Raw genomic sequence first — 12,152 nt, forward strand, 5'->3', positions numbered from 1 at the left:
GGATGTAGCTGTAGGATAAAATCCTTCCTGCCATGATGCAAGGCACAGTCCCCGAGAGATGAGTTCAGCTGGGGAGTCTGTAACCTGAGCTCTCTCTGCTTGTTAGTAAAGATGGACAGATCATTAATAGAGCTGCTAGTTTTATTTTTAGGTGGGAGGCAGTGACTCAGTTAATGCTTATTACCTGTAAGCAGAATGCCATCCTGAGCAGTAATACCAAACTTAAGTAATCAATACTATCTATTTTAAAGCATTTCCTAACACAAAATAATTTGCTGTTTCTTAATATTAATTACAAATGAACAGTAGGAAAAAATAAATAAAAAGAAATTATATTTGTCAGTTTTTTCCAAGTATTTCCAATATAAAAAATATCCCGAAATTCCACATTCGTAAACTTTTCTTATTTTAAAAATATACTGATATAGTTAGGGAAATATATACTGATATCTTCAGGAAGTAAAGAGAATCATTTAAAGAATAGCCAAAATGTGGAAGCTGATGGCAATGACCATAGTTAGGATTGGCACTGAATTGCGTGTACTGGATCCCAGGTCCTGTACTGCAGGAAATTGTAGGGGGTGAGGGGAGCAGTCCCTGTCCTCCACACGCTATAGAGTTAGAATCTTGTATTCACAGAGCTGATGTGGGATTCTAATGGTAGAAGTGAAATATTTCCTTGTGCTGTTTGGCAAAAAAAAAAAAAAAAAAAAAGTCTGAATAGAGCGCTCAGAAGTGGTGTAAATCTGTTAGTAAGTAGACATGGTGAAACTTTTGGTTTTACACCATTAGTGCCAGATAATGTAAAAGCTCTGGCTTTCTTTAAAACAAAATATAAAAAATTAATATTAGAGACAGTTATTTAAATCTTGGAACAACCCAACTAAAGGTCCAGGAGCGAACCAATCTCTCCCTGCCCCAGTGTATGCTTGTTTCACAACAGGAGTGGATCAGAAGGGGCTGTTTTAGTTTTGTGTGTGTGTATATATATACACACACACACATATAGCCCAATTCTATTTTGGTCCTCTGGTGGCTGTTGTCACAAAATAACAACAGTTTGACTGCCTCAGCTTTGTGCTAATAAGGGCTGTCCTTTTGGATGAGACAAACCTAGAGCCATTACGTTCGTGGTTTCTTGTTGCTTCTGCTTTCCTTCCAAAAGGATGCGCTTGGGATGCGTGCTGCACCAGCATGGCAGGGTGGCCCAGGTCCAGACCATGGCCTATGCTGACGGTAGGACTGATGTTTATTTATTTACTTATTCTCTGTGCCTCATGTTCACAGGACCCATCTTCAGAAGAACGTTTCCATGTGGAGCTGCATTTCAGCCCTGGCGTGAAAGGCTGTGAGGAAGACAGAAATGTGCCCACGGGGTTTGGCTTTCGGCCTGCCTCCGCGGAGGTGAGCGTGCTGCCCGGACATGGGCTGCCCTGCCCGCTGCGGATGTGACAAGCATGGTCAGGCACCTTACTGCGCTGCCAGGCCTTACTGGGCTGTTAGCGGGTTATTTCCCTGCCTAATGCCAAGGGTTTGTCAGGGCAGTCCTTGAGAATGCTGGTATCCTCCTGAGCTCAGCAGAGCTGGGAGATCCAAGGTTGGAGCCAGTGCCTGGGCAGTGCTTGCGAAGGCCACGTTGCCTGTAGGTGTCAATGTTTCCTTACTGCAGAATGAGGACAAAAAAGCAGACCAAGGCAGCCTGGAGGACCTCTCCAAAGAGAAGGGCATCGATGAACCAGATCATGCACAGCAAAGGTCTCCACAGCCTTCCGAGCCCGTCAGCATTCAGCGAAGATCCCCACTGATCAGGAACCGGAAGACAGGGTCCATGGAGGTAACAATGCAATGGACGCCCTTGGTTGTTCTAAAGATCTTTTGCTTGTTTTTGGCTTCCTGGTATTCCTTTTAACGTGCCAGAGTTTGAGTTGATTCTGGGAAAGGATCTGCAGAAGTCAAAAAGGGATTTTTTTTGGAAGGTAGACCTCCCAAACTCGTCCTCATTGAGGAAGGACAGGGGGAACACAGGTCAGAGGAATTGATGAGGAAGAGCAAGTAAGGAAATGCTTGAGAAACACAAGAATTATTTGGATTACATGCCCTGTAGAGGCATTGGTGTAACCAGCTACGAGATTGCATGCAACCTCTTCACCTAGCCACAGTGACATCTTTGCCTTCCCTTAGACTCCTTTGCCTCTCACAGTTCAGCTCCACATTTCTTGTTCCTGTCTCCCATTTAAGATCAGAGGTCCCTGCTAACTGGTGGGTTTATGAGAGTGTTTAAACTGTCAGGGTTTAGAACTGTCCCTTTCACTGATCTGCTAAAGTAAAAAAGGTCTGTTTTACTGTTCTTACTTCTCTCCTTCAGGGCTGCTATGTGTCATAAGGCTAGCTTCACAGTCAGCAGGTAGCTGGCACCTTCAAAGTGCTCTGGAATTGCCCCTCCTTTTGAGGGGTTTCACAGGCATTTTTGCTATCTGTTTTCTGAACCAGTGAAAGCAGAGAGTTAGGGCTTGAGGTATTTGTTAGCTGACTTCCATCTCTGTGTCACTCATAGTGTAATCTTTGCATGCAGCACTCAGGGGCTTTTTGTAACAGGCATGTACTAAGTTAAAGGGGATATACTTTCCTGCTACTAAAGAGGGAAGTCTATGTCCCAATGATCCCAGCAAGAGTCTTGGGAGACAAGGAGCTCAGTACACGAGTCCCTTCATACTTTTGAAATCTCCACTGTTCCTCAACCCAACACAAACTTGAAATTAGAATTGAGCGTGCACTGTCACAATCTTAGCATGTGAGTACCTTTATGCTTCTTGAAAATTGTGATTTTAAGGAAGAGAGGTACTTTTCTTTGCCTTCAATTGATGTATAAAGGCTTTTGAGACCTGTGATAACTTAGAGCATGACGCTGATTATACCATCTGTCTTTGCAGGTGCTATCTGAATCTTCTTCCAAATCGGGAGGTTATCGCCTCTTCAGCACTTATTCCAGGCAGTCTTCTGAGATGAAGCAAAGTGGCTTAGGTACTGTACTTGACCTGTAACACCTGTACTCTGTAGCTCTCTGGGCATGTCTGTCTCTCCACATATACATCTGGCTTAAGTTCCTTGTATGTCTCTCTGTGTGTATTATGTCTTTTTTTAGTGTTACTGTTTAGACCACTGTAGAAACTATCTTATTGTATTTCCTTCTGTGTATGATCTTCTCCTTCAGCTTCTAGCAACAGAGGACGCACTTTTCATCCTTTATAGCACGGGAGCAACAGAACAAGCTGTGTACTTGCAGGTTGGCCTTCTGGTTCCACGTTGCTATCATATACCGTTTCTGAACTTAGTAGGAAGAGATGATTTGATGTGAGAACTAGCATGTAATTTACATGCAAAGCTGCTCTTCATGTAAGACTATTATATTTCTACCTTTGCTTTATAAAGATCTCTTGTATGGAACAGATCTGTCATCTGCAATGGTGTTTGATAGCTCTCTAATTGAGCTGGAATCCCTGGGTAGCCATACTTTGCACAGTGGAAGAGAATTATTTTGGGGCGCTTGGTGTTCTCTGCCTGTCCTTGAGAGTACCGTTCCCTGTCATGTTAACCTAAACTTGCCTTAATAGTTTGAAATTCTTCCTGAAATATTTTTGCTAAAGCAAGATCTGTTTGGAAACTGAAAAGCTGTCTTTGCTGTCATGAGGCTCAAAGATAGCTGTGAAATCTAGATCTTGCAGATGACTAATAAGCACCAGGAGGTGGAAATGCCCAAGTTACGCCCACTTTCTTTTTTTTTAAAACCATTTTTGCATTATGGCATGGCTGTAGACTTGCAGCAGTTCTGACTGATCGGTTCTTTACTCTGTTATGCGGACATCCTGCAGCCAATAGATTTCTGAAAGGCCTCATCATTTCTTTGTCCCTTTTGAATGAGCTGTTTCTTTTGAAGCTAATTTTTACCAACTAAAGGGAACTTTCTTCAGAGTGGTTAGGAAGTATCCCTGGAGTCCGCCAGCTATGCTCCCAGCCAGTTGGAAAAATGTAAGAAGGAATGGCTGATGCATATTATTTTCATAAAGGCACAATCGCCTTAGCCATACTGGGTTTTGAATGTGCTATTTCATGTGGTGCATCTACTTCTGCCTTTCATGGACCACCTGCAGGATTAAGTAAGCTGTAATAGACTGCCTTGCTTAGACTTGAAGAAACCTGTGGTTATTCTGTGAATCCACGTGCATCAATATGAGAATTTCTGAGATGGCACACAGTCAAGAAAGTGCATCTGCTTGGACAATTACTAAGTATGTCACATGCTACATGCAAACTATCTTTACTGTTTGGATGTCTGAGTACCAGAAGGAATGTGCTCTGGAAAGCAGCTATTACAGCCTATTTACTACAGCCTTTTCGAGGTTTCTGAGGAGTGTTTGTTTTGGCAATAGAGAAGACTACCACTCTACTGAGCCTTTGTACAGTGCTACTTTTCCTTGACAACAAAACTTGAAATGTGATCCCAGCAGGTTTAATTTCAGATTCTTGCCTGACTTGCCTTGCTGCTGGAAAGCCTGTGCTAGTCCCTCTCCCAACTGTGAAGCTCTGCAGAGACAAAGCTTTGAGTAGGAATTGATAGATGTGATCTGTGACAGTAGACCTCTAGCTGGATACTCAGTCCAGCCATCATTCTTTATAGAGTCTTGCAGCTGTGGGCACAGAAGGGTTGTGCAGGAGAGACCTGTGGTGCAACACCAGCTTGCACAATCCCTGGTTATTAGGATGTCTGTGTTTCTGTGAATTTCTCTTGACCTGAGAGCTGTTAAGAAGAATGATGCCTCTTTATCTGTAAAAGTCGAGCTCTTCACGGAATCTTCCTGGTTCCTTTCCTGCTTGTTTTGTAGAAATTTGATTCTTTCCCCTTTAGGATCTGAAATGTGCTCTCTCTCTGAGAAATAATAATAGAACTCACAGGAGCTTGAACTTTGGCTTTAATACTTGTCTCAGCAGCTGTGCTATGAGGATGTTCATTCAGATACTACCTGCTGTTTCTGAGCTTTTCCGAAGTTGAACCTATCTCCCGTTGCCTGACCTTGTCAGTGGCTGGCTGTTGTTATCTCTGGGAACATGTCCGTTCATGTATAACCTCATATGTTTAGTCATACAGGAACGGGGAGCAGGACAGAGGTCCTATAATAACCCTGCTGCCCTACTTGCCAGAATTGTCTTTACTGTAATTTAAAAAATGCCTTGAAATGTCTGTTTGGAAAAGGGGCAGGCTGCAGCTTGCTTTGTCTATGTGAAGTGGTGCTTTGGAGTATGCCACGTTTTTTCTGGGTAGGAGCAAGTGCATTATTGTGGATTGTCTGCAATAGTGTGTATGCTTCTAGCTTGAGAAGCCTAGGGAAGTTTCAGTGCCTTTGCTTTGAAAGTGAAGAACACTTCAAAATAGGGTAAAATCACTCCTTGCTGTTTGAGCAATAGAGGTGGTGTATTGCTGATGGCCATGAAGCTTTGTGCTGAGACTCCCATAGGGAAATAAGGGATGCCCATTTTTTAAACATCTGAAACATTGAACGTACATCTGAAAATTAAACACACACAAAAAATCCAGCACACACAGTGATTTCTAGCAAATGTTAGAATCATAGAATGGTTTGGGTTGGAAGGGACCTTAAAGATCATCTAGTTCCAACCCCCCCTGCTGCGGGCAGGGACACCCTCCACTAGACCACGTTGCCCAAAGCCCCATCCTACCTGGCCTTGAACACTGCCAGAGATGGGGCCTCCACAACCTCTCTGGGCAACCTGTTCCAGTGCCTCCCGCTCTAACAGTAAAGAATTTATTTCTAACATCTCATCTAAATCGACCCTCCGTCAGCTTAAACCCATTACCCCTTGTCCTGTCACTACACTCCCTCATAAACAGTTCCTCACCATCTTCCCTGTAGGCCCCTTCAGGTACTGGAAAGCCGCAATTAGATCTCCCCAGAGCTGCCTTTTCTCCAGGCTGAACAATCCCAACTCTCTCAGCCTGTCCTCATAGGAGAGGTGCTCCATCCCTCTGATCAGCTTCGTGGCCCTCCTCTGGACTCTTTCCAACAGCTCCATGTCTCTCCTGTACTGGGGCCCCCAGAGCTGGACACAGGACTCCAGGTGGGGTCTCACAAGAGTGGAGTAGGATCACCTCCCTCGACCTGCTGGTCACGCCTCTCTTGGTGCAGCCCAGGACATGGTTGGCTTTCTGGGCTGCAGGTGCACACTGCCAGCTCATGTTGAGCTTCTCATCAATTAATACCCCCAAGTCCTTCTTCTCAGGGCTGCTTTCAATCCATTCCTCGCCCAGCCTGTAGTCGTGTTTGGGATTGCACCGACCCACATGCAGGACCTTGCACTTGGCCTTGTTGAACTTCATGTGGTTCACACGGGCCCACCTCTCCAGCCTGTCAAGGTCCCTCTGGATGGCATCCCTTCCCTCCAGCGTGTCGACCACACCACACAGGTTGGTGTCATCGGCAAACTTGCTGAGGGTGCACTCGATCCCACTGTCCATGTCACTGACAAAGATGTTGAACAGTGCCGGTTAAGATGTTGCTACATCTTAAGTCCAAATGGCTAGTATACCATTATGTTCTTTAGGATGCATATGTGTGTGTGTGTTTACTTTGGCTACAGTGGTCTCCTAGAGTTCACTGTAGACAATTGCTGTCGTCCATAGAGTCATCTTTATAAATTCTCCTCTGGCTTAAGGGTGCTAACAAAATGCCCATCTATTGTAGAATAGCAGAAACACTGGGGTATCCTTAGCTAATAATTAGTGGTACAAGGTTGTGCCACTAATTCAAGGTAGAAAGTCATAAAAATCTTCTGTTCCGTTTTTATCTGCCAGTAAATGTGTCTGTTGGGGTTTTCTTGTTGCTTGTTTGTTTTTAAGCCATGGAAGGATGATTAGGAGCATCATCCTGGCTGCTTCTTGCCACAATTTTGTTTGCATTCTGACAGATTCCAGTTCATGCTGAGTCAGCACTGAGCTTCAATTTAAGGTATTAGGAGGAAATTTTCTAAGACTTGAATATCAGTCACTCTACAGGCAAGAGTTCTTTGCCTGTTTGTCCAAGGACATGTTTGTAGTAGTCTGTCCTGTGGAAAGCTACCAGCAGTGTCACAGGGTGGAGTAGCTTAAGTTAGTGCATATGAGAACCCTTTTGGTCATCCCCCACTGTTCCCAGAAGCAGATATTGTCAGCTAAGACTGAGCTTATATAGCTCAGTGAACAGCTCAAAACTCAGGATCTGTGTGTCTTCTCCAAAGAAGCTCTGACTAAAAAGGAGCTTTGCAGAGAAAGAGCTGGGGTCCTGAAGAGCAACGAGTGGACATGAGGCAGCAGTGTGTCCTTACACCAAAAAAGGCCAACAGCATGCTTTGCTGGATTAACAGGAGTACAGCCGTTAGGCTGAGGGACTTGGCTCTTCCCCTCTATTCACCTCTCGTGAGACTGCATCTGAAGTACTGCTGTCCTGTCCTGGGCTCCCTAGTGCAAGAAGGGTGTGGATATAGTGGGTGTAAGCCCATTAAGGGGCAGTGGAGGTGGATGGGGGCTGGAGCACACGACCTTGGAGGAGAAGCTGAGAGAGTGGGGCTTGTTCAGATCAGAGGCTGTGGGGAGTGGAGACCTTAATGCTGTTAAACCACCTAAAGGGGAGGTTACAGAGAAGATGGAGACAGACTGTCCTCCAAGGCACATGGTGATAGGATGAGAACCAATAGACACAAGTTGTAGCATGGGAAATTCCAATTAGCTAGGAGGAACAAATTTTTGACCATCAATGTGCCAGATATTGGAACAGGGGCTCAGAGAGGTTGTAAAAATCTCCTTTCTTGGAGGTATTCAAAACTTGACTGGACAAACCCTAGCATGCTGATCCAAGTTGCCCCTGGTGGGGTGTTGGGAAAGAAGCCTCCAGAGGCTCCGTCCAACTTAAATCCTGTTATGATGCTGTATTTTTAGAATCAAGAGCTGCTTGCAATATAGGCAGGATCTTTTTAACAGTAGTAACAGTTGCACTGTTCTAGTTAAATACTAATAGGCAGTATATCAGTTTTTTTGCATTGGCAGACAAGGTAGAACAAGATCAACCTGCTTATTTCTGGAAGCCTTTTGTATGTGGGAGTAATGTTGTTTTTAGCAGTTGATATTCTCAGTACAGAATGCAGCATCAAGATGGTTTAGCAGAGAATTTATAGCCAATCAGTGGCTTTCTCTGGCCCATAATAAGGTTTTGTCTCACTCACAATTGCTTTCCTCCTGTTTCAAATACCCAATGTTCCCTAAATATCATGTAAAGTCAAGTCACTCTACAGAACACTGTGCCTTGGAGAAGCAAACACCAACAGTTGACAGAGCCACCGGTATTAGGTTGCCCTCCTATGCATGAGACCATCTTGCATGCCATATTCCTCACCATAGGATAAGCACAGTTCCATGCTGTGTGCACATCTGGTGCTTTGCAAGGGTAGTTCATGGAACAATCAGACCTACTCTGGAGTGGCAAGACATGACCGAGTGGATGTGAAATATCATCTGGGCAGCAGCTTGTGAAAGAAAGCTCTCTGGTCACATTGCTTTCCTTAATGCTTGACAGAGTGATTAAGCCACATTTGCTGATCAACAGATCAGGCAGTCCTTTCTTCTTCTTGGTGTCCTACAGAAAAAGGAGCTTTCCAAAGAGAAAGGGCAGAAGAGCAGAGCAAAGAGTTCTTGTGACATGAACATCAGTAGTTTGGCATCCTTGCTTTTCTGACATGAGTATGTAGATTTGCTGACTGGAGGGTGTCAAGGTGTTTCTACTAGGTCAGGGCAAGAAAGCCAAATGGAAATAAACTCCTGGAGCTAGGAGCTTTCCCGGTGCTGTTTTGGGCACTACTGAATTTAGAATGGGGAATATTGCCTCCCCATGCTCCCTAGCATAATTTTTTTTCCCGTGAAGTGGCCAGTTCATTCCTCATTCTTTGACTAACCCTGCTTTTCTGTAGTTGCATGCAGTGGAGATGTAATACTAACACCTTCCATGCCTTTCCAGGGTCACAATGCACCGGCCTGTTTAGCACCACTGTGCTGGGAGGCTCCTCCAGTGCCCCCAACCTCCAGGACTACGCACGCAGCCATGGCAAAAAGTTTGCCAGCAGCCTGACATGCAAAGACGGTATGTGTGTTCCCTGTGCAGCAGGTGGTTAATTTGTGGTCTCAGGATGCTATTGAGACAAAGACTAAGACTGCTGAGAAGAATGACACTTGAATGTGCATATTCGTTGCATCTACAGTAATGCATTTTATCATATCCTAAGAAATTGTGATCCTTGCTAGACAAGACTGGAGCTGACACTGTACAAGGAGTTTTGTGCTGATGTATGGTATTGCTGTGGTCCGATTTTGCTTTCACGTTTTAATACTACTTGCTGTTGTGGAGGAGGATTTATTGGTCTAGATATTAAATAGGTTTGTCCTGGTGTGTAAATCCAACGCATCATATCATCTTGCTTACTTTGGTGATCTTGCTGATGCTAAATGAAGCTTTTGTGGAGATAGTAATCCTTACCCTATGGAAGATGGAACCATCCCAAAGGCAGAATGATGTGCTTGGGAGTGGATAAGATGGATATCAGAGTAAGGCTGGGCACACAGTAGAGTCTGAGGTAGCTGCCAGAAAGCAAGTGTAATATGCCTGAAATGCTTGAGGTAAGTGGGATACTTGGATGAAATACTGTAAAAGGACCAGAAGTTATTTTGCAGAAACTGCTTTAAAGTTCAGCAAGACGTTCTGGTAAAATGTATTTGGGTCATTAGTATAAATGTTGCCCAATGCACATGGGTGAAGGGATGTTGCCATCTGCGGATTGATCTGCAGTTATTACTAGTGCGTTATGCATTGAGCAGCAGAGGGAGCGTTGCTACTTTCAAGGAAGTTGGAGCACAGGGAAGGACTGAGGTGTCCTGGAGGAGTTGTAGGAGTATAATGCACAAGTGTTGTGATCCCAATAAGAAAGGCACTCAGACTCTGTAAGCACTGATTGACATACCATTTGTTGGAATGCTGAGTTGAGCAGCATTGAACAAACTACTTCATGGATAGGATCTGCACAGCATGCTGTGTCCTGGTTGGAAATCCACCTAATGTTGCACAACTTGGGCTTCCCAGCATCTGAATGGATGTAAGATTATCTTTCTTCTCTTTTTCCTTTTTACGTTAGTTCTAGCAAGTGGTATTTTAAGCAATACTTTACAGAGTCTGAGTGCCTTTCTTACTGGGAGCATAACGAACATTAGCACTGGTGGATTACAAGGTGAGGAGGTGATTAAGGCAATAATTTGGGGCCTTTGGGGAAAACAGGAGGTTAGTTCATTTGGATTTTTGTCCAGTTTTGAGGCAAGGAAAATGGCCTAGCAAATCAGGGTGGAAAGATGCTATCCAATTCTCAGACCTATTGGAATCTCATGAATGCCATTGTATTGAGTCCATTATGTATAGTGGCTTTCTGTGCTGCTTTTCATTGTGTAAGAGAAAACTCCGTTGCTTCTCACCTCTTCAGGGAGCTCCCTAGCACACAACAGGCTGTGAGTGACAGAGACAGGGAGGGTGAACTGTGAGGATTTTAAACCCTGCTGTACCAGTCTGAGCTGCTGAAGGCACCAAGTGCTGGCTACTTGTAGGTCCCAGAATAAGCTCATGGTTTTGGCACAAGATGGGGGCGTGAATACCAGAAGAGTTGCTGAAAAGGCCAGCAAGATATTTTCTTCCATAACTCTGCAAGCAGCGTGAATCCAAGGCAGCACTAATTCTCAGGGAAAATCATCAAATACTGCTTGCTTTGTGCCCAGCTGGGAACAGAACAGATTCTGCTCAGCCCTGGTGCTGTACTGCCTTTCTCTGTAGACTGTATAGTAGGAGCGTGCCTGCAACTGGCTACTTGCATTCAAGGTCCAGAGCAGAGTCCTGCTGCATTAGCCTAAATTCAGCGATAAGGTCTCTGTGTGCTGAGACCTGCTTGTACCTTCAAGTACTTAAAAGGCAGGCTTATTTAACTAGTGTGTGACTAACACAGCCCAGAATTATTCATCTGTGACATTACACTTCTTTTTTCATGTTCCTCAGTGTGCTATGGCACCCTGTGCTACCAGCGCCTTGCTGCAATAAGAGCAATTATGAGAAAGAAGTGGGGGGCTTGGAAAAACAAGTAGGAGGCAAAAGGGTGTTTAGCTTCTGGGAAGGCAGTTTGGAATGTGAAATAAGCCCTTGATCTGCATGTTCCTGCTTAAATGAGCACCAATGAAATGCTGAACAATGGCATTTAAACCAAACATCACTAGAGCTGAATACAGTAGGTGACACAGCAGCTACAGCAGACTCTTGGAGTACATTTATATCAAGGCCTTTTTCAGAGTCATCAGGCTAATGTTTAAACCCCTTCAGGTTCTGGAGCACATCTTTGCATGAACTTTTTGATATTTTTTCATGGCTATGATGCTTCAAGGTGTGGTGCATGGCTTATAGTGCTTCATCAAAGACTTGATCAAGTGAAGTTAAAATGGCCCTTATTTCAGCAGTCTTTTTTGCTTGGGGCTGGAAGAGGGTTAAGGAACACTTCAGGGCATAGTTGTGTCCCAACCTCAGGTTGAGGGAAGGTCTGCTGATGGTGATTTTTGAAGTTGGCTTGTCTGAAGCCAGGGATCCAGTAAGCTATATCACAGTGCCATTTATACTGATGTGCTGTAAAGGCAAGGGGGAGATGTGGGGTGGAACAGAGGTGGTAACCAGCTGCTGACTGCAGCTCCAAGACTTGGATGCTTCTCAGGGATTGCATGTGTAGGGAAGATTGTCATGCTATATTGGTTGAGTTTAAAGAAAGAAAAACAATTTTTAGGGCTGTTATGCTGGTGAAGGAAATTGCAGCAAGTTTGAGAGTTGGTTTAAATATATTACTTGGCCAAATAGATGTAGCTAGAGAAGCACAATGGGAGTGTGGAGCATAAATTGATATGTGTGTCTCCTAACCTTGGTGTACAGGGCTAGGCACACAAACCCTTTTTGACTATGTAGAACAGACACATGAAACATGAAAGAGAAATAAAAACATTTTCTAATATTTCCTAAAAGTTCCTAGATAGCAGCAAAGGGTAT

The 12,152-nt window shown here is 44.3% G+C and overlaps 1 protein-coding gene across 1 annotated transcript in view; it reads left to right on the top strand.

The window, feature by feature from the left end:
* Positions 1-12,152, top strand: part of PPIP5K1 (diphosphoinositol pentakisphosphate kinase 1) — a 53,486-nt gene that overhangs the window by 27,861 nt on the left and 13,473 nt on the right. Inside the window, 4 exon segments of the mRNA XM_075764488.1 lie at positions 1,288-1,404; positions 1,670-1,834; positions 2,931-3,021; positions 9,057-9,179. Coding sequence (XP_075620603.1) covers positions 1,288-1,404; positions 1,670-1,834; positions 2,931-3,021; positions 9,057-9,179 — 496 coding nt within the window.

The sequence above is a fragment of the Balearica regulorum genome, chromosome 12 (assembly GCF_011004875.1).
Source record: "Balearica regulorum gibbericeps isolate bBalReg1 chromosome 12, bBalReg1.pri, whole genome shotgun sequence".
NCBI classification, from domain to species: domain Eukaryota; kingdom Metazoa; phylum Chordata; class Aves; order Gruiformes; family Gruidae; genus Balearica; species Balearica regulorum.